Source organism: Mus musculus, chromosome 17 (assembly GCF_000001635.26).
Source record: "Mus musculus strain C57BL/6J chromosome 17, GRCm38.p6 C57BL/6J".
NCBI lineage: Eukaryota > Metazoa > Chordata > Mammalia > Rodentia > Muridae > Mus > Mus musculus.
Window position 1 is genome coordinate 85,062,511 of NC_000083.6, and position 27,997 is coordinate 85,090,507.

General features: G+C 43.6%; 2 protein-coding genes across 6 annotated transcripts in view; one reads left to right on the plus strand and one right to left on the minus strand.

The window, feature by feature from the left end:
- Slc3a1 (solute carrier family 3, member 1) overlaps positions 1–1,731 on the plus strand; it is a 35,895-nt gene extending 34,164 nt beyond the window's left edge. The window contains exon 10 of the mRNA NM_009205.2: positions 1,126–1,731. Within this exon, the coding sequence (NP_033231.2) occupies positions 1,126–1,569 (444 nt within the window). The 3' untranslated portion in view covers positions 1,570–1,731. The remainder of the gene's footprint in view (positions 1–1,125) is intronic.
- On the minus strand, positions 1–27,994 carry Prepl (prolyl endopeptidase-like). 5 transcript variants are annotated; one of them, XM_006524001.4, is made up of 15 exons: positions 27,596–27,994; positions 25,830–25,932; positions 20,683–20,805; positions 19,462–19,528; positions 18,554–18,760; positions 15,979–16,114; positions 14,099–14,315; positions 13,356–13,541; positions 9,402–9,599; positions 7,918–8,093; positions 6,375–6,591; positions 3,638–3,787; positions 3,122–3,245; positions 2,532–2,605; positions 1–2,223 (listed from the first exon to the last, which is right to left on the minus strand). In XM_006524001.4, exons 3-15 carry the CDS (start codon positions 20,755–20,757, stop codon positions 2,134–2,136), a joined length of 1,917 nt encoding a protein of 638 aa, XP_006524064.1. In that variant the 5' UTR covers positions 20,758–20,805; positions 25,830–25,932; positions 27,596–27,994; the 3' UTR covers positions 1–2,133. The 5 variants fall into 5 exon arrangements, with proteins under 5 accessions (XP_006524064.1, NP_666096.3, NP_001157094.1 ...); NM_145984.3 differs by having other exon boundaries at positions 967–2,223; positions 25,830–25,929; positions 27,596–27,757; NM_001163622.1 differs by having other exon boundaries at positions 967–2,223; positions 25,830–26,365; positions 27,596–27,757.
- Between the last annotated feature and the right edge of the window lie 3 nt (positions 27,995–27,997).

The following is a 27,997-nucleotide window of genomic DNA, read 5'->3' on the forward strand; positions in this document are numbered from 1 at the left end:
AGAGAGAGTTCACGTGAGAGATGAGAAGGACAGCGCCCTGGGCCCTCGTGCGAGCGGCACCATGCTGCTTCTCATGTGTCATCTAAGCTACTGAGAGAGCGACAACACGGACAGCCACACACACAGACCAGGAACACTTCGTGCCTGATAACAGAACGGACATCATTAAACATCCATGAGATAGTCATTCAATACACATTATTAAGCATCTACCGGAAAAGAACTACAGTAACAATGGCAACAACTGCCCCGCCCGAGACACGGCTGGCAAGGGTGTCATGAGCGAACATTACTGTTGATTTGGCAACAGCTACGAATAATTTAGCATTATGTATTGAATGTGCATACCCTTTTGACACGGGAATTATCTGTCTGATAATCTATCTTAGATAAATACTGTAAAAGGGAGGGGAATGAGAATGTCTGAGATGAGCATACTAGATGGGCGGGCGAGTGCTCACTTGGCAGGGAACAGAAGGAAGGTGGGCCCGTTTAGAGTTGTGTGCCAGACAATGACACCTGGGGGAATGAGGTATCAGAGATGCTTATGAGGAAAGGCAGGCAGCATCACATCAGATACGCTTGTGTAGCTGTAAAATACACCCACATCTTTAGTGGACAAAAGCTATCTTTTACGGCCAGCAGAAAGCAAGCAAATGTAGCCTTGCTAACTTGCACCTCAGACTCTGCAGCGTGCAGTGTTCTTTCTATCCTCAGCGATCTGAGAATCCGCATCTGCACAATAGTGCCCTTCAGGTCAACCTACAGATGAGGACCAAGCCCAAGTCCCCTATGATGGTGGCTTTTTGCTTCCAGGCATCTGGAAGTTAGAGCACAGCAGTGACTTCATTTCTTCCAAGTTAAATGACCCGAGCGGAGTCAGGCTGGGCTTCTGCAGCTCTAAGATGTGGGTGCACAGTGCATACTGAAGTGATTCGCAGACACGAAGAAAATTGGAATTTGTAATTGACTTTAGGACCAACTATTTATAAATGCTTTATAATTGGGCAGTTATTTACTTACTTGGACAGTGTAAAGGGCAAACAGAAGCAAGGGATTTTTTTGGGGGGGGTGTGGATAATTCTTAAAATCAAACATTTATGTCAATATTCTTTTTAAAAACAGGTCCAAAAGACCCAGCCGAGCTCAGCACTGAGGCTGTATCAGGATCTGAGTCTACTCCATGCCACAGAGCTGGTCCTCAGCCGGGGCTGGTTTTGCCTCTTGAGAGACGACAGTCACTCTGTGGTGTACACAAGAGAGCTGGACGGCATAGATAACGTCTTCCTCGTGGTTCTGAATTTTGGAGAATCATCAACTGTGCTAAATCTACAGGGGATCATTTCAGATCTTCCTCCAGAGCTGAGAATAAGGTTAAGTACCAACTCAGCCTCCAAAGGCAGTGCTGTTGACACCCGTGCCATTTCTCTGGAGAAGGGAGAGGGCCTGGTCTTGGAGCACAGCACGAAGGCTCCCCTCCATCAGCAGGCCGCTTTCAGAGACAGATGCTTTGTTTCCAGTCGGGCGTGCTACTCCAGTGCACTGGACATCCTCTATAGCTCGTGTTAGGAAGGAAGCTCCCTAAGAGATGGCCACCCAGAACATCACGTACGCACAGGGCTGAGCAGACTCATGAATGGCATCAATTCTTAGATATTTCTGTAGCACGAATGCACTGTTTTTAAAGTGTTTAAAAGATTATGCCAAAATACTAAAGCATTTAAATATGAAGAATGCTATCCTTTTCTTTAAAGTGGAGTTGTGGAAATTGCAAGGTGACTCACAGCCACAGCGCCTACAAATATTCACTAGCAAAGGGGAAGGATTTTGAATTGTAAAATTCTGTTAAAAGACTGATTGGGAGGCCAGGCGTTCTCCTGTTCTCCTGCCCCAGTCCTTCTGGCTCCCTTCTCTACATCCTACTGAGGAGCATGATGGAAAACGACTTTCCTAGGCCAGGGGGTGTGTGCTGGTGGGAACAGTATGAGCAAGTATTAAGCAAAATTACACAAAGAGACAACTTTTAAAAAATTATATAATAACTTAAAAAAAACTTCACTTTTGCTAAACTAACTGGAAACAAAACTAATTATTATTTCCATGTGTTTCCAGTTCCCAGCTGAATGCAGCATTTCAGAACTTTAGGTATTTCTTCAGCGCCTCGAAAGCATCAGTGCTGTCAAGTCCAAGTTCCTCATATAGGAATTTCATCTGGGTTGTGATCTAAAAGAAACGCATTTGAGGGTTAGACAGGACAAGCAGAACCCCAGTGTTCCTAGTCTTTCTTGATCCGAGCTAACCTGACAGTGGAGTCTTTAACAACAAGAGCCAGCTATTCCTTAGCAGAGCGCTCCCTCATGGGTACAAGAGAAGCCCCCAAGAACAGTGCCCTCCCCAAACCGCTCCTCCAGGCTCCTGGCCTGACATCTGGGAAGCGGCTCTCCCAGAACCCAGCCATAACCTCTGAACACCTTGAACATAACTCAGCCACAGCCTAGGACTCTGCAGTGCACAGGAGATGGGCAACATACCTTTTTGTGAGAATCCTCAATCACGTGGTTCCCCCCAGGCTGAATATCTAGGATAATGTTGGGGGGCTGATAGCCTGGAAGAGTTAACATAAAAGCAATCAGATCTTCAGAAGACCGAGACCCGTCTCTCCTGCTCCTTTTGAGTCCTTTACTCAAACAGCAAAGGAACAAAGAACAAGGCCACCACCGAGTTATAGACAGTTGTAAGTTACCACGTGGGTGCTGGGACTTGAACCCGGGTCCTCTGGAAGAACAGCTAGAGCTCTTAACCACTGTGCTATTTCTCCAGCCCCAGAAAAATTCTTGTCTAATGAAAACGAATGACCATTCATTCATGAACTGCAATAGAATGTCTCAGTAACTGTTACATGAATGAATCTGTATAGATTTCCAAGTTACATTCGACATTCCCCCTTTGCCTTGAGTCCTCCTGTGTGTGTTATCTTAACATTGTTCCTAAAGAGGCACGGAAATTGTAGCTGCATGGGGACTTTAACTGGGTAGTCGGCATAGGACGGTTGGTCCTGCATTATGCAGAGGGTTGGGTCTGTCCATGGAGCATGCTGTTGGCTGGTAGGGCAGCCTCCTACCTTCACCCGCTCCCTTGGTGTGCTCAGCCACGGCCTCCTTAAGCTTCTCTGTGTAGTTCACGATTCCTTTCAGCGGCACTCGCTCATCGTTTTCATAGGCTGTGATGTGAACTGAAGGATAATGCTGGAAGAGACCGGAAGTACAGTCATATTACCCACCATCCTTCCCTGGAGAGCACTGGTCCCCGAGTTCGAGAAGGTTTCTCATCGGAAGCTCTTGAGCAGGCCTCAGCAGTACGGTGCCAGGCTACCTGTTACCTGGGTCAGCCCTTTTCTGTCCAGAGAGACCATGACTTTATCTACCCTGGTTAGACTGGATCAGGGGATGAGAGCACTCATCTCTGAGCTGTTACATGGAGGCAGACAAGGAGTAGAAGCAGACATGACACGGAAGAGTGATTAGGTATCCTAAGTAGAAACAGCCTTAGAGCCCTCCGCCTCTTGCCTCGGCCTGTGAGCGCCCTCTCGACGGGCTGCTCCGTTGCTTCAGGACTGAGCATAGCTGCAGCTCCCTACCTGAGGCTTAATGTTCTGGCAGGGACAGTAGCGCTTTATGTAGTTCTTGTGTTTCTCATCAGATGACGGGTTCCCCCACTCTTCCAACTCTTCCAGTGTCAGAGGAAGGGTGGTATCCAACATGGTATTGAGGACATCCAAGAAAGGTGCCTAGTCACAGAAAGAGAAAGCCAGACCTGTGTATAGACTCAATGGTTGGTATAATGAGCATCACTACAGCTTCCTGCATAAACACACATCCAGGTGACAAAGAAGACGGCTCAGGCTTAAAACAGCTGGTAATTCACAGATGGCTAAAGAGCATTCACACCCCTTACAGACATGTATATAACAAGAAAATTTACCTTGTAATTTCACAATTTTTGTTTGCCTCTTCTTCTATTTTTACAAATAACAGCTCTGCATTCATTAGGATGGCGACTATATTAAAAACACCCCCCCCCCAATAATCAGAACATGTCCAGTTGGTGATGATGGAGAGAAGCTGCACTATTTTCACACTATTGGCTAGAGTGTAAATCTCTGTCACTTAAAAATGAAGGTGCCGTTCACCTTTAGATCTAGAACCCCTTCCTAGAGATGTGCCCCAAAGAGCTAGAGACGGGGTCTGAAAGCAACACTAGGACAGGGAAGAAGCAAACTGCTGTGTGCACACAGACCAGAGTCTGGGCCTCTCCCAATGGATGGTGTCAGTGTCAGCTAAGTGGGAGAGGCAGCATCAAGGATTAACTTGGCATGACACCACATGAGGTGACTGAGTGTGCATGACATCACATGAGGTGACTGATTGTGCATGACACCACATGAGGTGACTGATTGTGCATGACATCACATGTGCATGACATCACATGAGGCGACTGTGCATGACATCACATGAGGTGACTTTGAACACAGTGTAGGAGGAGGTTTCCCACGGCTTGGGAGGGAGGGAATGGAGAGCGTTCAGTGCTACATGTGTTTCAGTTTTGAAAAGATAAAAATTGTGATTTGGAGACTGACTGCATAATAGAGTAAATGTTTAACATTATCGAGCCATACACTAAAAATAGTTAGGATAGATTTTGTTCCTTTCCTGTGACTAGACAACTCTAAAAGTGAGAACTTTTAAAGCATCAACAGCACACAAACTCTGCCTCACCTGCTGCACTGTTACTCTAAAACTCATAATCCTACTTGGTAAGATCTAGAAAATGGCCAAGAAGAAAGGAATGTGCGTGACACACATGCACACACACAGGAAAAACACCCACACACCTCAAGTAAAACTAAGCTAAGACATTTAGCTAAAGGGACGCCGGCTTCCAGCGCGTGGACTCTCCAGCGTTGTCCTGCACAGAACCATTTACTGAGTCTAGCTGTAATCCTGGCTGCCTGACAGGATGGCTTTGCTGATGTGCAAAGCTGCCAGCTTTGTAAAGAGGGCCCTTGTACTGCACAGAGGGTGACCCAGGGAACCTAATTCAGGCAAGTGTGTGTGCCCCCAGTTTTCAGGGGCAGCAATGGCAGTGAGAGGTGCTGTGCTCACCAGTGGCAGCCCCGCTGGGCAGTTCCTGGCTGGGCAGCCTCTGGCACTGGTTCTCCACACACCCACTCTTACCTAATACTCCAGTAAACCCTCCCTGCTTCAGTTAGCCATAACTCTGGGTGCTTATATCAATGACTTTGACTCATACATGAACATTTTGTGTTGAACATGCAGGCTGTCCCTAATTCTTCACTGTAATGAGCAGCTGAATTAAATGTCCTTACACATGCACTTCTGGTTATTTCTTTTCTTTTTTGTTTTTTCGAGACAGGGTTTCTCTGTATAGCCCTGGCTGTCCTTGAACTCACTTTGTAGACCAGGCTGGCCTCGAACTTAGAAATCCACCTGCCTCTGCCTCCCGAGTGCTGGGATTAAAGGGGTGCACCACCACTTCTCGGCTCTGGTTATTTCTAATTTCTAAAATTTGTTAGCTGCATATTATATATTGTAAGTGATTTTGTTATTATCTTTGTGGCTAGGTTTATTTCCTCTATAAAGAATATTAAAAAAAGATTTCTAGATCAAGTTATTTAATATTTAACTTACTAATACTTGCTCCAAACATGCACACACCCGTGTGCACACACACACACCCTGAAAAGAGCTACCCTGAATCCCCCAGTAATTATTTTCCAGAGTATCTAGGTAGGAGATAGGAAAAGATGAATATGAAGCCAGACACTGTACAGTTTTGGAGAATAGGAAAAGACTGTAGGGCATTTCCGGAACTGAGAGCTCATCAAAGGACAGGACCAGAAAGAAATGGAGAATAGAGTCTCTGTAGCAGACATGGTGGTACATACTTAAGTCCTGGTGCTTGGGTCGGAGGCTGTGAGTATGAAGCCAGACTGACCTGCTATACAGCAAAACATAAAACAACATACAGAGTGTCTGAAAAGAGAGACCTATTCCCTATGTCCAGAATAAGATGCAGCTGGGCAGGATGCTGTCACATGGACAAGGGCAGTGCACACAGACCCCCAGGACAATCCACCAGGCTTCTGGAATCCTGGTACATAGATGCATTTCAAAATGTCCTGACAAACGGAAAAGGGTCACAGGGACAGCCATTAGTCTCTCAATGGCAATCCTGCAGAATCTATAAAGGTTGTCAGGGGAGAATAAATAATGGGATTAAGATAAATCCACCGCTCTGTTTAAACTTAAAGGCCACCATTTTCTCTCTGAGCAGTGGCACAGGGTGGTACTCACCTCCAGGGTCACGGCTCTCAGGAGCTCTGGCTTAGAATTACACAGTGCTCCCACGAGCACACCTCCAGCACTGAAAGCGCTCAGCGTTGTTAGGCTCGGCTGAGAAAAGCCCTGGCTGTGAAGCGTCTTAATGCAAGCCACTAAGTCAGCAAGGCCATTGAGCTTTTTAGTTAGTCGGCCATCGGCATGCCACTGGAGACCTAGCTCGCCACCACCCCTGTAGAGGAAATAAAAAAGGACACAGTGGAGGTCGGCAAACTGTGTCACAGGCTCGTGTGTGTGTGTGTGTGTGTGTGTGTGTGTGTGTGTGTGTGTGTGTGTGACAGGCTGGTATGTCACAGGCTTGTGTGTGTGTCACAGGCTGGTATGTCACAGGCTCGTGTTTGGCACTCAGCTCAGGCTAGGAGGAACAGCAAGAAGGACTGTGACTGGCCCGCAAGGCCTAAACCAGTGCTGTACCCCATCGTAGGAACCAAACCAAACAACCCCAAAAGCTGATTCAACAAATAGGCCTGACTGTCTCCTGCTGACTTCCTACAGCTGCCTGAGAGCAGCCCTTAAATCCACACGAGCACACTGACTGGAGGAAAGCAGACCACAGTCCTCAGGCACTGTGGCTGGGGCTGTACTTTACACAAACAGGGTAAAGGGGTTAGGGCAGGAGAGGGGTTAGGGCGCACGGGTCAGGAGCAGCAGTGCACGGGAAATGGCCTGTAGTTAACTGAGTTGTGAAGGAAGCGGTTTCTGCCATGGTAAGGGAGGGGAAACTAAGACCCAGCTAGACCACAGCACTGCTGGGCCAGCGGCAGAGCATGGTGTCTGAAGGCATGAGCCAGGCGATGCCCAGAGAGAGGCGGTTCACAAGAATATTACGAAGAAATTTGCCTTTGTTCTGGAGATAGGGAGGTGGAGAAGGTTTTAAGCAGAAATTAGATGATAACGGTGTCTTGAGAACAGCTCAAATGAAATGGAGACTGGATGGAGAAAGAAGTCAAGTTGAGGGAGGCTCTGTAGGAGAAGCCTGTGGCTGCACATGGCACACACGCCCCTAATCACAGCATGTGAAGGCTACAAAACAGGTCCCTGTTTCAAAAATTCTAAAAGAAGAAACCTGAGTTCTGGAGGATCACGTGGGAATAATAATGGAGCTATCAAGGGCAAACCCTGCTACACACACTCAGTCCTACAATCCACTCTGGTTCTTTGGATCAAATGACTGCTATCTGAGCCATGATGCACTGGCTTAGGGACACAGAAATTTAAAACACACACGACAAGGTCAGCGTGATCCTTAATAGATTGTTTGTTGTTGTTGTTGTTTTTGCTTGCTTGTTCTGGTCTTTTAAGAAAGGGTTTCACTCTACAGCCTTCAACAGAGGTCTGCCTGTCTTTGCTTCCTGAGTGCTGGGATCAAAGGTGTGCACCACTATACCCAGTCCCCTAACACTGTGTGCCCTCACAGCCGGGCCCCTAGCACACTGTTATTCAGGCAGTCGTTACAGTGTTCTAGCACTCATCTGCCAGGAGAAACGTGGTGACTTACCTAACATGGCAATAAGCTAAGATCCATCCATCATCCACCAAGACCCGCTTTTCAGGCCTGAAATTCATTTTCAGGTCCATTCCGTACGCTCCATAGACGTGCACCAAGAGAGGCTTCCTCTGCAGGTCCTCAGAATCGGTTTTGTGAAAAACTGTCATGGGCACTAACTTTCCATCCTGGAAATGAAGAGCCATTAGTAGGTAAGGAGACAACCTTTGCTGTTTGTTTCTTTGCATTCTTGGATCAGGGCATATGCTAGGCAAGGCTCTATTCCCTACACAAGAAGAATTTTAAAATGACTCAATCCCAATTTTAAAATTTTAACTACCATGCAGTGCACTCGCGAGTATGTTACTTACTGAAACTGGACACCTCTTTGTGAGGCTGTGGCATCTGCACACATAGCCCTGTACCTGCTGGTCTATAATTAGCCAGAAAAGCGCTGCCAGACCGGCTCCAACACCAGCACAGCTTCTCATGGGGGGAAAGCGACCCTGAAAAGCACTCTTCACTGCCCAGGACGAATTTATTCTTTCTGGGCCAGGCCAAAATGTCTAGAGGTGGGACATTTTAGTATAACATTCTTTCTATGCCTAGGGATAGATAGTGACAATTCTTATCTTTGAATATTTACAAATATGCTATTAAAAAAGTACTACCAGCCTCATTTTCTGACCTCAGAAAATGTCAAATGCTCAACATTACTACATGAGCTCTTAGACAGCCATCTGCATCCTTCAAAGGCCTCTATAACTATATTAATGTAATTTACGTGTTTGGGTGTTCTGTCTGCATGTGTGTCTACATTACATCACGTGTGTAGTGCACATGGACACAGGAAGGGGGCGCCACATTCCCTGGGGCTGGAGTCTTACATGACCGTGAACCAATATGTGGGGACTAGGAAGAGAATATGGGTTTTCTAGCTGAAATAAAGCCTTTCTCCTCTAACCTGTTCATGGCTCTGCTGTGTTTCATCACAGCAATAGAAACCCTAACTGAGGCAGATGGGTTATCTGGAACATCACTCTTGCAGATAATACCACCTGTCCAGTGTGCTCCATCTACTTTCCTCCGTAGCTGTCAGTGCACTGGCAGGGACTTCTTGGGCCCCTGGCACTGTGGCTGCCACAGCGGAGCCTCATGAGGGCTGGCACTGTACTGCCCTAGGCTGCTCTAACCAGCTGTGTCCCGTCCTTTCAGAGTGACTGCCATAACTGTACCAATTGTGCCTCTTTACTCTGTGTTAATTCAACCTGAAGGGTCAAACATAAGCAAGTGAAGTGAAGGGCTTAGCACTCTCGTCAGAGATTTTTAAAGCCATGTTAAAATTAAAAGAAAAAAAATCTGTGTATTCACAAAATCACTTGGACCTTTTATAGCGTAAGGAACTTTCATAAAACAGTGCTGCTCTGGTCCTGAGGCTGATGCTGGCACAGTGCACCTTCAGATTGGGAGCTGAAGGCAGAGCTTACAACACCTACCTTGCTTTTGGCTTCTATGCGTAAAACACGGCTGGTCTTTGTAATCGGATCTTCGTGACCAGTTTCCTCAAACAGTTTGCCTTCTGCAAATTTGTATGTGTAATATTTTGGGGGTCTTATTGGAGAGCAAAGCTGAAAGGGGCAGTTCTTTGGGTCAGAATTTGTATCCATTATGAATCCACAGGCCCAAGGCGGGAGCTGAAGGACAAAAGCCGTTACACTGATTAATAATTCTAAGGTTTCTGAGGCTGCGCCAGGCCACCACGTTACTTACCGTTATTACATGATATGTCCTTTAAGAATTACTTCATTGTGACAAAACAGACTTCGAGTAAACAAATAAAACCCTATATAAACAACCAACAAGATAAAGAAAAATGTAGGAAAAAAATGGTCTTATCGTGATTCTAGGTTACAGGAAATTCCTTTTAACATCAAGTTTATTTGGGGCTACATACTTGGGTGATGAAATGACCAAATGGCTACGAATAAGAGCAAATGAAACAGTAATCCGGTCCCAGCAGCAGCCCTCAGCCCTGCTCTTCCTGAAGTAGGACCCTCACGCGGATGCTCTGAATGATTTTCCCAGCGGCCCTTAGCCTGCTGCCTGGGCAGCCGTGATGGCAGTTATTATTCCAGGGCCACAGACGGGCTCTGCAGCACTCAGGCATTTACAATTTGTTTCTAACTTTAGCCCGAGGCTAACCATTGTGCAGAACAAAACCTTTGCAGGCACAGTGACTAGGAGAGACCCATAGCTATTATGCTCAAGATTCTTAACTTTAAGAAGAAAGGGAAGGAATCAAAATTTATTCTCTCAGAGCAGCAGGGTCCGGCGTCAAGCCTTCCTCTGACGTCCCACTTACAGCTTTTAAAGGAGCCTGGTAAGCGGCTGACAGAGTGCTCAGGGGCACTGAAGGAAGACTGAGAAGAAAATTGCCCTTCTTTCCAGTAATTGTACAAAGAGCAAATTCCTTAGAAAATCAGCGACATCACTGGTGGGCACTGCAGAAAAGCAGGAAGGGCTGCCGCCCCCAGAGGCTAGACTTTCACCTGTAGCAACCACAGCCAGGGAGCCCTGTGCTCAGATACACTGTCCCCAATTAAGCCGGGGTCTATTGTCAGGAAAACTTACAACACCACACATTGCCTCAGATCCTATTTGAATGAAAGAACCCTTCCTCGGAGCCTGGTAAATGTCAGTGTAGGAACAGGGTTCCTTGGCCCCCAGCTGCGCTGCTTCCTCTGCCTTTCAGTAAAACTTAACTGTGACCACTGAATACACTGTTCAAGCGTCGGGACAACTGGTACCAACAAATCAAAGTCTAGGTATTTCCAAAGCCAAGAGATGGAGGTCAAAGCTTCAGTCCTAACAAGAACTGTTGCAAGGCTCTGGACTGGGACGCATTTGTCCAGCCGAAGCAGGAGCATTAGCTGTCTCCAGGGCATCTGAAGCCGATTCCTACTGAGCTGTAATGCACGGAGAGAGCTCTGGCCTGGAAATAGACTCTCCTGCAAAGAAAGCCGAGTAGAGCAGTTCCCGGGCGTGGGTGGGGCTGATTATGGCTTTAGTGGCTGAGTTTATCTAATATGTTAAAGGCCCTGGGTTTGCTTCCTAGTATTACAATAAACCATCCTCAATTTATTTTCCAAGCATTACAATAAAATATTCTCTTTTTGTGAAAAAAAAATTAGAAAATACTGACGACATGGTAACCAATGATAAGAAAATGCGTGAGAAGTTTAATACTTCCATTGTGGGAGACTGCGTTAGGGAAGATCATCAGTCAAGTGTCCACTGGGCACACACGGTACAGAGCTAAAGGTCTGTCAGTAACTCCTCACAGTGTGGCTACTGAGTTTGCCCTTTATGTATGGCATGGCCTATGGATACTTATCAATTATAACATTACTTTTAAGCAGCGTCTGGTATGTACTAGAGCATTTGGTTCTCGCTGATGACGACTGAGAACAATAGTAGAGTATAACAGGTGCCTGCAGTTTAGGACAGGTCAGAGAGTGATAAGATAACTGATACAGCAGAAACTAAAGACAGCATTCCGCGTGAAACAGCAAGGGGGGGCACTTTTAAGTAAGAATACTTGAGGAGGTCGTATTTACGTAGAAGCACAGTCTTAGGGGCTGGGACATAGCTCAGTTAGTAGACTACTTGCTTAGCACACACAAGGCCTTGGGTTTGAACCCAGCACCACATAAAATCAGGTGTGATGGTCCATGCCAATAATCCCAGCACACGGGAGGAAGAGGCAGAAGCAACAGAAGTTCAAGACAGCCTGGGCTATGCCAGCCCTGATACGTGTAATCCTACAGCAGAGAGCGCTCTGTGGCATTTCCAGTTTTCTTGCTGTATAATTATAGTAAATGAATCACTAGAAATTACCCACTTCCCTACCTTCATATACATGGACCGCAGTGAGGACATATGTCCCTGCCAGCTTCCCAGTCACAGCAGATGGAGAAATTAAGCAAAGTCCTAAAGCAATGGTCATTTTTATTTTAGGGTCTACACAGACATCTGACAGACTCAACATTAAACTTAGCAATTTGATTTTAGAGAGCAACTCAAGAATTCTAATTGTTACAGGCTCCTATTGTTGATTTGTATCTGTATAAGAAGAACTGTAAATGTTACAGGCTCCCATTGTTTATCTGTATCTGTATAAGTCTTGAAATTCATCTCCCTGATTCCTGTTTGCTGCAGTCTTCACTAATATAGCTGCTTAATAATCTTATGTAATGTAGCTCCAACAGCTCAAACTATTCTCCTGCTCAAACAACTGTTTCCTCTGTTATAACTTACACACTCTGCTCATACCAGGTAAAAGGCATTACATTACAAGCATTCAGTGGTGTGCTTGCATGCTCCTTTAACCCCAGTACTTGGGAAACAGAGGCAGGTGGATCTCTGTGAGTTCAAGGACAGCCTGGACATAGTGAGTTCTAGGACAGCCAGGGCTACATTAATTAAAAAAAAAAAAAAACCAAAAAACCCTGTTTTGAAATCCCCCCGCCCCTGCCCCAAAGCATTACGCCATAACTTCATCCTCTAGAAATGTATTCTGCATCAGCAAGACAGATTTAAGAACTGGTCCCCTGAAGATGCACGGGCTCCAGCTTCGAGCTCCTTCTTGGCTCTGACAGGCTGAGTCCCTGCCCATCCCGCTCAGTCTCGCTGTTATTTTACAGAGGCTTCCTGAGCAAGAGTCCACCCTCCTCTGAGCTCTACGACCGTCTGGGGTTGGAACACTTATTTAAAAGTAACGTATAATTAAGCATGGTATTTTGAAATTTGTCTAATACCATAAGACCTTCATTCATTAGGGCCAGATATTTTATTCTGCTGTCTTCCCACGCCATGATGCTGTGGATATTTACTTCATACTACTTTGAAAAAGGACAGTAAGGTTGCCATTCCTTAATTTATCAGGCTTATTTCTGAAGGCATTTGGTCTTGCCTTGGCAGCCACAGCTGTTAACTAGTTACACACTCCATTGCCATCCTTTTGTGTCATGGAGACCACAGACATCCATGTACCAAGAGTGAGCAGGTGTATAGACTGGGTAAGAAAACTGGCGGAGAGAGGTGATGCAGATACAAGCTGGCTATTGTCCTTCTGGGACGTGGCCCCGGCAAGTAGCAGTCAGTGTCCGGGGACCAGCTACTCTGCAGGTCCTGGTTACTGCTGCTCCTCAGACTGAAGAGAGAGATACCTGCCCACAGAGCTATGTAGAAAGACAGACAGAACGACCATTTCTTAAGTCCATCTGTAAATCTATTGGTTTAAGTAAGACTGCTAAAAAAAGGTCTGTCAAAACTGGTATTTTAAAATCCACTTGAATTCCTTTAAGAAAAGTACATGCATTCAACTTTTGATGCTCTATCAAGCTAAACTGTGTTTTTGTTGAGTACTGCTATCTTGAGAATAGACCTACCTTTAGGGAGCGCACTGAGTCGTCGGCCAGACCAATCACATTAACATAGAGGAGATTGCTGTGTTTCAGGAACAGAACACAGTGGTCCTTAAACATGTCCAAGTCTACAACCTTGGTATTTCTCTTCATTGTGAAAAATAAATCCCAATTCATAATAGCAGGGGCATCAGCTGCCGTCCGCATCAGCTGTGTGAAGAAGGTTAGGAAGATGTAGGTGACAGAACACAAGGCTGCAGAGCTCAGAGTGACATCACTGAGGAGACCACATCAACTGTCCCTATTCTGTGATGAGCTGTACGAGGGACAAAGTGTGAATGTCACTGTTTTAGCCCAGGTTAGCACACTGGGTGGTGAGACAGTGTGGTGCCATGCTTAGCTGACAGTCAACCAGGGGACAATGGATGTACTGGTATGCCTGCCTGAGACTAATCTAAATGCCATCTCACAATCAGGATTTCAAGTGTGCTCTTCTAAGCCCAACTAAGTTTGGATTTTACAACATGAACAGTACAGAATGCTTCATTCACTGATATTTTACGTACAGTTATAGTAGGAAGAAATGTTAGCTCTAAGGGGAGGGAAACAGTGGAAGGGAGGTGGGAATGATGCCCCACAGGAAGGCAGCACCATTGCACACTTTAACTCCCCAACCCCATTCTCTCAATATAGAATGAAGGCTGGTGAGAGAAAGCGGACACTTAGAGGAGCCCATCCCAGTGGGAGCGAGCAGGATGGAGAACTACCTTGAATTCTGTAGGTTCTCCAACATTCGTCAGGATGTATAACTCATCATCTCGATGCTCAACATAGTAAAGCATTCCGTGTATCCTCTTCTGAATAAGGACTGGTGGGTCCCACGGGCTCAGGCCATCTATCAACCACACCTCGGAAGTCGTCTTGTTCATAATATTCAGTGTGAGGAAACGACTGTCTTTTGTAAGGTAGAGGAAGACAAAATAGCTACAAAGAAAACAAGCACAGGGTCATGCTGAGCTCTTTCTGTGCTGGCGGAGACCCTGGGATTGAGCGGGGAACGCCACTTTGCCGTTCTGGAATATCATTAGATATGTAAGCGGTAAGGCTGAGATGATGTGCATGGATTTCTATTATGTATATTTCCATAAATAGATTTAAATAAGGGGTACATTTAGAAGGAGGAAAGAGCGGCAGCCCAGCTATAAACCCTGAAGACTCTGGAACCAATGGTGTCGTTTGGAATAGATGCCACCACCATCCAATCTCAGCACCTCAGGTGAAATGTTACAATATACTAAACTGAACAAGAAAGGTTTTGGAGAGGCTAGAGAGGCGACTCGGCAGTTAAGAGTTCTGCCGCTCTTCCAGAGGACCTGGGTTCAATTCCTAGCACCCATATGGCAGCTCACAGCTGTCTCTAGTTCCCGTTCTAGTAGAGCCAATGTTTCTCTTTTGGCCTCTATGGGTACTGGGCATGGTACATGAGCGAAACAGATGCATTTGCAGGCAAAATGCCCATACAATAAAATTAAATAAAATAATTGTTTATTCAAGCTCAATCTTACAAGCATCTATGAAGCAATTCTAAAACTCCTTGCAGGCGGAATAGGAGTTACTCCGGGTTTTCTCTCCCTCTCCCTCTCCCTCTCCCTCTCCCTCTCCCTCTCCCTCTCCCTCTCCCTCTCCTTCCCTCCCTCCCTCCCTTTCCTACCTTCTCCTCCTCGTTTTCTTTTGGTTTTCAGAGATAGGATTTCTCCGGGTAGCCCTGGCTGTTCTGGATCTCTGTAGACCAGACTGGGCTTGAACTCACAGAGATCTGCCCGCCTCTGCCTCCCAAGTGCTGGGCTTAAACACCAGTGCACACTCGGCTCTAATTCTCTTTCTTGTTGGAAGAGTTAGGATCCAACATAAGAGAAGCAGAGGTAAAGAGCTACAAAGTTGCCATTTACTTGCAACTTTTCGAGTCCCATAAATCGAGCCTGTTAGCCTGGGAGCTCGGGGCTTTGGATCCCAAGAGTCTTCAGAGGGCACTCACTGTCCTTGCTTGTTAAAATGTAGACCTGTTCTTGGTGAACAGGAATTCTGCCATGGAGGAAAATTGTGTCATGGTAGTGCTCTGTGTGTGTGTGTGTGTGTGTGTGTGTGTGTGTGTGTGTGTAGAGTTGGGGAGGGGCTGACTATCCAGTAACTTAACAATCACATTTTTTTTTTAAATTTAGCATAGATCTTTCCTTATAGAATCTGCATAATAGGTTTTATTAGAATGTATAAATTTTATGTCTCTAGAAACAGAAATATTTGAAAACAAAGAGCCAATATTTAAAATAGCCTATAAGAATATATTAGCAAGTACTTTCCCAACCATTCTACCATCAAAATGAAAACCTGTTTTTAAATAGCTAAGAACTGAAGTACAGAAAACAAAGATGGTGGACACCCTGGCTGACAAGGGCTCTTTGTGACCATATTTATAACTTTTTCATCATCAGGCATCCCAAATTGATAAAGTTTGGTAAACTCTGTAGATTAGCTCTAGAAGGTAGAATAACACAGTAGTGATTTTCTCCATTCTCAATACTTCTGGTCAACCTGATCAATTCATTGGATGGTGAGAGCCTGGAGGGCAGTGAGGGCAGCGCGCTGGCACCTTGGGTCTTTCTCTGTGTAGAACCGTTCATTGCGCTTGTTGTCACCAAATGTGGCTCGATACACATCGTGGCAGCGAAGGTTCCTTTGGAAGGTGTAGAATAAGACATCTTCATCTTCTTCATCCTTCACCCATTCTGAAAGGAAGGAATGAAAGGAATTAAGACATAGCTACCTGTGTAGTTTAAAATGTTGAATGCCAAGCGAAGAACCTGTAAGCTGATCTCTGCAAATCTACACACTGCATAAGCTTAATGGAATATAACCTGAGTTTACAACCCAGAGAACATACATAAAAGCCACAACACTGTTCCAAGTTTTCCATTACTTAGTCTCTGCCTACTCAGCACCTAAATAAGACCCCATATTCAGAGATAAGGAAAGTATTGGTAAAGTCCTACTTGCTTTTTGGGAGATGGCTGCTTAACTCTGTAGAGACACTGATCACTCTGTCTCCTACTCAGTGTCTGCTTCCAGGGACAAAGGTGGCTCAAACTACCAAGAGCATTTAACAGGGTCCTTCCTTTCAGCACCTGGCTGAGCATCACTATAAGTCAGTAGTATATAATATGCACTCTGATCTTAGAGGTTTGATGCACGAATGTTCTTTGTTAGACTTCACTATGCAGGGCCTGGGGAGATATGGGTACCTGAGTATGAATCCCTAGCACCCACATAAAAAGCTGTGCATGGGGGGGATGGAGAGATGGCTCAGTGGTTAAGAGCACCGACTGCTCTTTCGAAGGTCCTGAGTTCAAATCCCAGCAACCACATGGTGGCTCACAACCATCTGTAACGAGATCTGGTGCCCTCTTCTGGAGTGTCTGAAGACAGCTACAGTGCACTTATGATAAATACATAAATAAATAAATAAATAAATAAATCTTAAAAAAAGAAGCTGTTCATGGCTGTAATCCCAGGAATTGGGGCTAAGGGATGGATGACCATAAGGGCTTGCTGGCTACTCAGTCACCTTAGTCTAAATGGGGAGCTTCTGGCTCAGTGACAGATTCTGTCTCAAAGGACTAAGGCACAGAATAATAAAGAAAGACAGCCAAGTCCCTATTCTGGCACGGAGCAAGCATGGGTACACTTGTACACTCACATGTCTGTAACACAGACACACAGACACACACACGGGGGGATACAAAAGAATGTATTAGGTAGATTATAATTTCATTTTTCAATTTAATACAAAAGGATCTAATTAAGCAATTCAGAAAATAATGGCAATGTAATATAAGTAATGATAAATGATAAAATTTAAAGCTAGATCAGTCCTAAAAATGTCAGTTTCTATTGGTAAATGTCAGCCCAACATGTGCCAGTTTCTAGGAGTGATTGCGAGACATGTCCTATATTAGATCTCCATGATAAAAATAAAAATAAAATAAAAATAAAAAATCATCCAAATTCAAGGTTGAATATAATATCTAGAAGTAACATCTGTAAAACTTCAGTCTGCATAATAAACTGGCTCAGAATTACTATATAACAGAATAAACATGTAGGACTTAGAAGTGATTTTAGAAGTGGTTTAAAAACACGAGCACTACTTTATTTAAAATGTTTTATTTAGGTGCTGGTGAGATGGCTCAGTGGTTAAGAGCACTGACGCTCTTCCAGAGGTCCTGAGTTCAAATCCCAGCAACCACATGGTGGCTCACAACCATCCGTAATGAGATCTGAAGACAGCTACAGTGTACTTACATATAATAAATAAAATCTTTTAAAAAAGTTTTACTTATTATCAGTGTGTGCACAAAGTGTGTGGGAATGTTGTGCATGTCTGTGCCTGTCCCAGTGCGGGGGTGGAGCCACTTTTCAGTTCTGGGGTTGAAGTCAGGTCATCAGGCTTGTGTGGAAAGTGTTTTACCCACAATGCCTCTTGACAGCTCATGAGATATTTATTTTGTATTTTTAATTATGTATGTGGTGTGTGATGGTTTGTACATGCTTGGCCCAGGGAGTGGCACTACTTGGAGGTGTGGCCTTGTTGGAATAGGTGTGGTGCTATGGGTGTGGGCTTTAAGACCCTCATCCTAGCTGCCTGGAAGTCACTAGCAGCCTTCAGATGAAGATGTAGAACTCTCGGCTCTGCCTGTACCACGTCTGCCTGTCTAGATGCTGCCATGCTTCTGCCTTGATGATAAAGGGCTGACCTTCTGAACCTGTAAACCAGCCCCAATTAAATGTTGTCTTTATAAGAACTGCCTTGGTCATGGTGTTTGTTCATAGCAGTAAAACCCTAACTAGGACACAGTGTGTCTATCTCCATGTGGGTCTCTGTTGGATCCTTCTGGAGTTAGGAGCTACAGGTGGTTCTAGGTTGCCCAGCGTGGACACTGAAAACTGCCCATGGGTTCTCTACAAGAGTGACAGACATGCTCTCAGCCACTGAGCCATCTCTTCAGTCCCCCATGAACCCACCTAGATAATTAAAGGAGGGAGTAGTTTGTAATACGAACTCCATAGGACACTGTGGAGTGCAGAGAGAAAGGGACCAGGCACTGATCTTCCCTACCATCGTGAGCAGCGCCCTTGGCTGCCTTTCTACAGACTACTCGGTGGCTTACCGAAACTGGACACGTTTGGGAACGACGCTTCCATTACAGGCTGGTCACTGAGCTTCACAACTACTAAGGTGGAGGTTTCAGAATCCTCCGTCCTTATCTTGGCAGCCACGTATTTCTCATCAGGAGCAACTCTGATGCAATCAATGAAAGGCTGATCCAATTTAAGTTCTTCCAGGTTGAATAAAACTTCATAATTATCACTGTCAGCTGCATAAAGAAAGGTAGGGAAGAGAGAACTCCACAACTTGTAAATCATTTTAAACTATACTTAACATTTTAAATTGACATTCTCTGAGGTCATAGACTGATATCTTCCTACAATCATTATTAAAAAGTATTTTATTCAACATTATTCTACGTATCAACTTATGAGCTACAGTCATAGTCTAGGACAGTGGTTCTAACCTTCCTAATGCTGTGACTCTTTAACACAGTTCCTCATGTTGTGGTGAGCCCTTAACCATAAAATTATTTTCGTTGCTACTTCGTAACTGTAGTTGCTACTGTTATGAATCATAATGTAAATAAATACTTTAGGAGTTAGAGGTTTGCCAAGGGGTGGCAACACACAGGTTCAGAACCACTGGTCTAGTATTTACAGAACTCATTAAAAAAAAGAATATACCTGACACACGTAACATATGCCAAGTGCCTAGCACAGCACCAAGACACAGAACATACTCACAACATGCTGGACCCATGTCCACTCTCCATGTTAAAGCTCTTGAACATGGGTTGTTAACTCTACCTTAAGTCAACTCAGATACTAAAATCCACTCAGTTAAAAAAATTCGGAATAATCTTTAACAAACTCTATTCTAATATCTTTGAGCAACTACTATCAAGCTTCCTGTTAAACATCTGAAACCTGAAAAGCCAGATCATCAGAAAGAAGACCTGTAGTTTACCTTCTTCGTCTTTGGAACGAACCAAGCAGCAACCTTCTTGATAATAAACAAAGCCGCCATGTTTAATCTGACAATAAGGAGAAAACAGGACTTATTTGATAATACTTTAGTTATTTAATGGTTTGACTAATTCAGACGAAGAGATGACAGCTACCATAGAGTTGATCTACTGAGGTATGTGAATGAACGATGAAACGGATCAGTTTTACAACACAGGTAGCAAGAAACAGCTTTCCTAAGTTGTTGGCAATTTCTGATACATAAATGCATAACAAAATCTATGCTGCTCATCTAATATCTGTGTAGTGAGACTCAATTAACAATATCAAGCAGCATCATTAAGATAATCTAAAATGACACAGAGAAGAAAACTCTGGCTAACCTGAAATGCCAACCAACATTCTGGTATCCTTTCTATTAAAATCACTGTCTTCATCAACTGTGCAGTACCAACTTGATTGTATACAGAATATACCATGGTGTGACAGCGTTTGAGATCAAGAAAATAAATATTAACTATATATACATATGTATATAAACATACATATACACACACATATATGTGTGTGTGTGTGTGTATATATATATATATATATATATATATATATATGTATGTGTGTGTGTGTATAATATAAAATCTGAACAGAGTTCTTGTCTAACACATATTAAATGCAGCTAGTTTCAGGTGGCATAAGACACATTATATTATGGCATATTTTTGAATCCGGATTGTCACTGCTATTTGTATTTTACTATGTATGTGACTTTCACTAATAACCTGTGGGCTGTTTTTCCAGTTTTACTAAAAAGTTTTCAGTCTTTTTGTTTAATTTATTTCAATTGAGTATTTATGACTGGTAATTATAAAATGATTAGCTGTGTACTTAAGCTTTACTAAAGTGAACTTCATTTTATTAAAACGTAGACTCAACATGTAAATACTTTTGAAATAACAAAGAAATGAATAGTCTTATATGAACCTCTCCTTGGAATTTCTACAAATTAACACTAGAGCTGAGTTCACCCACTACGCTTGGTGCTTTATCTTAAGGACGAACTTTAAGGATCCTGGTCTCGTCATTGTTATAGCTGAAGATGCTCAGCGTGCTTGGAAGGCTAAGCAGGAGCTGATTTTGATGGGGGGCTCTGCCTATTGCAAGGCGGTTCACCCGTCTCCACTGCCTGCACAGCAGCCCTCCTGGACCACGCGGTGCAGCTTACCTCTGCATTGACGACTTCGTACTCTTCCTGTGGCTGTGTTTCCAGTCTTGTTCTCACTTTTTCAAATGCATCCATGTTTTCAGAAATGGGCTTTTCACTTTCTGGCTTAATAGGCAGAAGATCCTAGAAATATTTTTGGTGGTATGGTCACAATCTTCCAAAGCCAGGGGAAAGTCTTCGCTTCTTAGGATGGTTATACTTTTCATGCAGGCATTACAATGTTAGGTATTTATAAAATGTGTTTTACAAATCTTATTCTTTCTTAAGCTCACCAAAAGAAAGCAGACACTTGATGCGTTATAACTGTATGAGTCCTTAAGATACTTCTAGAAGCACCAAGAAGCCCTGGCAATGTTCAGAAACATTACATACAGCTAAGGAGGAAAGAGAATCCTTTGAACTTTTACACATTTAATCAAAATGAACCATGGGGGGTTGGGGTGGGGCCTGGGAAAGCCTGTTGAGTTTCGAAAGTACTGAAATACAACCTACAAGGAGGGAAATGTCAGAGAGGAAGGTTAACTATTAGATGTAGGTTATTAACTCAGAGAATAATTACAATACTTATCCTGGTTTATTGCACTTCTTATGTTGTTGGGATATATAACTCCACAAATATTAATAGAACTGTTTATTGGATCAGAAAGTGGAATAATGGCTCAGAAGACAAGGTCTCTCATTTTTTTGACACGGTTTCTCTGTTTAGCCCTGACTGTCCTAAAACTCACTCTATAGACTGGGCTTCAACAGAAGATGCCCGCCTGCTCCTGCCTGCTGAGTGCTGGGATTAAAGGCGTGCTCCGCTGCCACCTGGTGCTTCCCTTTCTGTTTAAGGGTTAGTTTATTATAAAAAAGAAAGGAAAAACAATGGGACCTAATGGTAGAGATGGAGAAGAAACCACACCATCATCCCCCATGCTCGGATAGGGTTCAGCCTAAAACTGCCAAGGGATAAAAACGTTCAATCATCCAACACGCCACTGCTTTGCCTTGTTTAAACAAAAGAATTTCAGTCAAGATGTCTGATTCTTTAGCTCTTTGCCAACAATGACAAATGCAGAGAGAGGGCAGTGAGTCCCTTGTAAGGACCCTGCGGCTGATACATGCTTACTGCCGGAGAACACTCGCTCACAGCACTTAACAACAATGCTGAGAATGGAAGCTACAAATGGAGATAAGATTGTAAGCAGTTTACAACCTAAAAGTAAGCAAAATAAAACAGAAAACTCATCAAAACAGACTAAATGGAAAAGAATAATTTTCACAAAGCTATTCTTTGAAAATCTTGGGGATGCTTTAATGATTTGGGTTAGATTTAATTAATCATCATAGCTGCTATGGTAGTCTTAATCTTTTAGTATCTACTTTCTTTTAAACATTATTATATATTTATTTATTTCATGTCGGGGGGGAGGGAGGGGAGTTAGTTCTCTCCTTCACTTTGCAGACGTGAAGAACTCCAGTGCCAAGTCCTGGTAGCAAGCACTCGTCCCTTCTGAGCCTGCTCACTAGCCTCTCCACCTCTACCTTCAATCAGAGCTGTAATTTTTAAATAATTATCTGCAGTCAAAATAATGAAGGTTTGACACATTATTTTCATTCATGTTCTTGCATTTTTAAAAGGTATATGGCTGATATTTGGAGTAAGGCAATTTGTAACCCTCTAATATTGCCTGGAGTAGGAAATGATAAAACAGAATATGGCTAAAAGTCTGCCTTGAAACTCTGGTAGCAAGTGAGAAGCCCTGAAACTCAGCTTCTCTGAATCGTGCAGATACTGCTGGCCTTGCTGGAAAGATTTTCTTTCCGTTCTTTTAGACAGAGCCTTGTGACTCTCGGGCTCCACTCACATTGGTGTGTACTGGAAGGTGGCCTCGAGCATCTGACCCTCCGTCTCTAGAGGGATGGGATTACAGATGAGCGCAATCACTCCCAGCCTGTGGTCTAGGAGCTGAGTGAGGGCCTTGTGCACACTAGGCAAGCACTCTAGCAAATGAGCCACACTCCCATTCCCAGGGATGCTAAACTCTTAAGGTTTCATGTGCACTACCGCTCTTTCAGGAGCAGGAAGAAGTGCCTTTTACCACTTTCCAAAGGGCCCAACATAAATCCACTTTAACTGTGAAAGGTATTAACAATCAAATGCACAACTTATTTGTGGCATAAGACACAAAATTGACAAAAAAAAAAAAAGACATAAAATTGTGAAATTCATTTTTATCTTCTGTATCTTGTTCCAATGGTTATCATCAGTTATTTCTGAAGTTATTTCCTCATAGGAAGAACAGTGCAATCAGGAAAGGAAGATAAGGGCAGCTGGTCTCTGCTCTGACACTACCTATTGAGTGCAATGGAGCCCACGATCAGATCGGTTAATATGCTAAGGTAATTTCAGATACTGGCTGAAAAGAATGTTACAACCAAACAAATCAGGGTTAGGTCAATGACACCTAATCACCAAGAACCTCCACCTTCTAAATATAGATACAGTCAGTAGCAGGCAGGCCTTGCATTTTAGTTACCAAAGGAACTTAGAAAACAAAACAAAAAAACCACACCACCACCACCATCAAAAACCAGACTTCTGGCTGGGTGTGAGGTCTATAATCCCAGTTCCTTGAGAGGCTAAGGCAAGAGGTTTGCATGAATAATAGTTTCACTCAACAACAACAACAACAACAAAATTCTTGCCTCAAAAATCAATGAGAAACTAGATCCTTAGTCCTCAGCACCCACCATTCTACTTCAACAGGAATGGCCTAAGAAGATCTAGGGATCTGAATCTTTAGCAAGCTCTCAGGATGGCTGGCACATGTCTTGAGTGGAGAAGTTGGTACAGAAAGATCCCATAGTTCTATGATAGTTCGTTGACAAGGTATCAAGGCACAGTGGGGGTTTAAGTTTGTGGATTTGGTTTGCTTTTTTGAGTGAAGAAAATTAAGATCCCTGACTAGTGTACAGTCATACAAGTTCTGGCTAGTTCTCTTCCTTTCCATCATTTCTATTACATATGATATGTTCTCTTGTTCTTCTGTTAATTTATATAAGTAGTTGGTCTTTAAGTAGATCCATTAAAGGCCTTCTACTTTACTACAACCTGCAAGACTGGACAAATTTGGAACTCAGAGGAACCTGCCGAAAGAAAGAAAGAAAGAAAGAAAGAAAGAAAGAAAGAAAGAAAGAAAGAAAGAAAGAAAGAAAGAAAGGCATTTTTGTCCTCCAAGTATTTTCATAGCTACGGGATTATCTTTTAAAGCGCTTCCCCGGGTCTCAGAGCAGAAATGAGTGAACACCCCACTGTTTTGATAATTTTATTTGTCATAGAAGGAACAGTTGACACACAAAATGCAGGAAAGCAGAGCTGCTTTGTCAGGGGAAGAGGTTCCTAAAAGAGCTTCTATTTGTAGAGTTGCTGTCAGGTCAGTTTCTAGGAATCTATGACAAAATTAACAGTTGCCTCAGAGACAAATGGCTTTGAAGAACCTCTTGGCTTAGGGCATAAGCTAACCTCACAGCTGCTACTCTGATGGTGACTCCTCTTACTATTTATAATCCAAGACAAAATGACAAAATGTTCTACTCATGATGCAAGATAAACCGACTCAAAGGCTTAGAGCAGTAGGTTCAGCCTTAAACTTCAGGAGTATACAGTATGGTAAGTCTATATTAAAAGACAAAAAAACAAAACAGCAAAGGAACCTTTAAAGTTTCTAGGTGTGTACAGTTAAGAATGATGGAGCCAAGACCACTTTCCAAAGGAAAGCAATTTAAAAGATTAAAAATGTTGGAAGTCCAGGAAGGGGAACCAATATGAAAAGCCAAAGCCAAAGCCAAAAGACATATATGTGTACCAAATAGTTAGCTAAGAACAAGCACTGAGCAAAAACTAAAAACAAAACAAAGTTGGGTAAAATAAGAATAATTAGAATACACTTGCGTGTTCGCCAATAGATGGGTTAACAGAATGTCGATTATCTAAAGAGTGTTATCTCTATAGAGAGGGATGAAGTTATGGCACATGCTAGGGCATTGAGGAATCCTAAGAACATGAGCAAAGGAAAACAAACCAAATAGAGAAAAGGTAAGGACTGTGTGCCTCTGTTCACCTGAGGTACCAGAACAGGTAAATCCGTGGACACAGGGAGCAGACTGCGCCTCAGGGCTGAGGGAAACACACAGTTGGGGGATGTCTTGGCAAGGCCTATGAGAGGGTTTTGGAAATGGTGATGATAGCTGAATTATAGTACTGCGACTCTAACTAATGCCTCTGAGCTCTGCACTGGAAGGGGCTAGAATGATAACTAAGAATATATAACTGCCACAATGAAAGGAAACCAAAACAGACTGTAATGATGAAATGACTAAAGTCATAAAAGAAGGCTAAGATATTATAAATTCTAGCACCTCAAGTGTAGTGTAAGGAGCCTCTGGAACAGAATTAAAAAGGAGAGGAGAGCAGTCAAAGCAGCAACAGGGCACACAGCTTGATTTCAAGCTAAGTACAGTGACCATGCAACATGACAGATTAAGTGGGACACTTTTGAGAGGAGAGAGGACTATTAATAGTCACACGGGGACAACAGGTGCACAGTGGGCCTGTCTCAGGCTAAGGAGAACACGTGGTTACACTCTATGCAAGTGTAGCCAGTTCCTCGGGGCCCAATGCGAGCCCACAGTTTGGGGCCCAGCAGAAGAACAACAGTCACTATTTCCTTTTGGAATACAAGTGTCATCCAAAATGTACGCTAGCTTTTCACTCCTTTGTATAGAGAGAAAACACACAACTGTGTGGCATTTCCCGAGGCTTACCAATCTGGGATTCATACAAGAAGGAGCATATCATCAGGTTTATGAAGAGGCGTAATTTGACATTTTAGTAATTTTAGAAAACACATTTTCAGGTGCATTACGTTTTGAGATCAAATCAGTTTTCAATGAATCTGCATTTTTATATACATTACAGCTTTATAGGTTCACATACATTCTTTTGTACTCATATTGACTACAGGTATTTGAGCCTAAAAAAAAAAAATCTTAAAACCAAATTAGAATTACTGAGAAAATGAGTAATGGATACCTTACCCATTATTTATGAACTACAATTAGTATTAATGGCCTACAAACAGATTAACTCGAACAGTCCATACCTTACACGAGAAGCTCCGACTTGGGATGTTTCTTGCTAATCCTGCTATCCTGGGTTTATTCTGCAGACACTTGGTTAGGTGGTACTTTTTCAATCTTACTCTACTGTAATAAGGACCAGCGACGTTACGGTAACTCTGTTTCTGCATGCAGTTCCCAAGATGAGGAATACTATGCTTCAAAGCTCGGAGAGAGAATTTGGCCGTCTGCAGCATGGTGGCAAAGTCCCTGGTTTTTGCTCCCTTAGGGGCTGCCAGCACGTGGATGATTTCATACGTATAATTATACAGTCATGGGATCTTAGTGCATTTGAGGTCCCCACATCTCATCCCTCCCCTGTGGCGTCATGAGCCCCTTAGGTTACCAATTACTGTAGACATCTGATAACTTAGGTTAAACACGTTTAAAACCTTGTATGCGTTAAGTTCATTCAGATCATACTTCTTGGCAGGCGGGACTTAATAAACACGTCATCTGTAAAGTCAGTTTTCCTAGGGACAAGCTAAGCAGCAGTGACTCTGGAGAACGTATGGACAAACTAAAACAAAACAAAACAAAACAAAACAGAAAACAAACAAAATAAAATAATTTGCAAATGAGTAAATGAACTTAATGGGAATCTCAGGTACTCAGAGGGGGTTCAAAAGCAAGATGGCTTTTATCTTACATAATTCTGGGCATATCATTGGGATGTGAAAGACAAATTAGAAAAAGCCTAAACCATGACATAAAAGGGGGATGCTTAGTTGTTGAGTGAGGCGAGGCGCCACATAGTTTTCACCTAGCTGTCTAGTTTAAGCTGCGTGTGCACTCGATGAGTGAGCTAGAGCTGGTCATTGTCCAGGTGGCCCAACTGTGGCTCTGGGGAGCTGGAGACACTCCCCCAACTCACTGATTCAGTGAACCGCCCAACTGACTGGCTCCTCCTCCTAGAGGAGCAATTGGATTTCACCATAAAAGGATAATGAATTAAAAACAACTGTAAGATGCACAAATAAAATGTCGAGTCATTTTTGGTTTCTTCTGGAAGGTAAAGATCATTTTAACTTCCATAACTACAGACCCAGGTTTAGGTCTTGGGCCTTGTACACTAACTGCATCTGGATTCAATTTTTTCACTTGTGGAACAGAAATTAACCATAGCACTTAATCTCTGCGGTTGTAGTTTTGTAACAAAACCAAACAATTTATTTTAAGAACTTAGTCCAAGTACCTGGCACATAGTAACCATTCAACAAAAGGTCGTTAATATTATTAGCATAGGGATAATTTAGCTATGCTAAACACTGTTGAGTGTAAAATGAGAGAAATCTTCTCTAACACGTTCCTTGGTAGCACAGAAACACTGCGTCAGTTTTGCCATAGATCCGACCAGCTATGACGCCCCCTCCCCCCCTTAATCTCTTATGTCGCAGCAAAATAATGGGCCAGTGGAGCAGTAGCCTAGAAGAAAAATGCTTTTAAATCGCTTAGTCTGTCCCCATAGCTCCAACCCATTCATCCACCATCTGCATTGAGAAGACCCTGTGCGAGGATAGGGAGACTGGTGGGGTAAGTAAGCAAATGGGTGCTCCCGGAGCACCTCCTCGTTTCCCGGTGCAACTGTGCATCCCGAACACGTCGTATTCACAGGACGTGAGGGAATGGTACGGGTCAGAACGTACAGAAGAGACAGGGATCAAAAAAGGGACCAGGGAAGTGAGGAATGGCTGGAAGGTGGGCAGAGGAATTAGGAAAGGGGAACCATCAGCAACCCTTCCATACGTACGCAAATCGAAAGACAGCTGGACGAGCGAAGGTAGAGAAGACAAATACGAGAAACCGAAGCTCTCCAGAAGGAGCTGCAGTCACCTCAGCCTTGTCCAGCCGAAGCCAGCCTCCAGCACCCAGCAAGAAAGACAACCTACCTCGCGCCGCCCAGAGCTAGTTTGCAGCACGCCGGTCTACGTAACACCAACCCAGACCGATAGGGAAGCGCATTTCGCCATCTTTATTATGGCCAGTGGTGGGCTTTTTCTCTTCCTGAACTCACTCATCTTAGGAGACAACTGTATTTCGGTTTTCTGGTATTCCGGCGAGCAAGAGACAAAGTGAGGAAAAAAAGAAAACAGCGAGGAAAGCCCTGTCTGCAGCTATTCCACAGTCCCCTCCCACTCCGGCTCGCCCTCAC

What these genes read in the sequence shown, in the direction of transcription:
- Prepl (NM_001163622.1), bottom strand. Translation starts at nt 26,042, where the DNA reads ATGCTGCAGACGGCCAAATTCTCTCTCCGAGCTTTGAAGCATAGTATT. An exon ending in TCGTTCCAAAGACGAAGAAG is followed by an intron (nt 18,761 to 19,461) that starts GTAAACTACAGG and finishes TTCTTTATGCAG; the next exon opens with CTGACAGTGATAATTATGAA. An exon ending in TACACAGAGAAAGACCCAAG is followed by an intron (nt 14,316 to 15,978) that starts GTGCCAGCGCGC and finishes TTTTCTTTGTAG; the next exon opens with CTATTTTGTCTTCCTCTACC.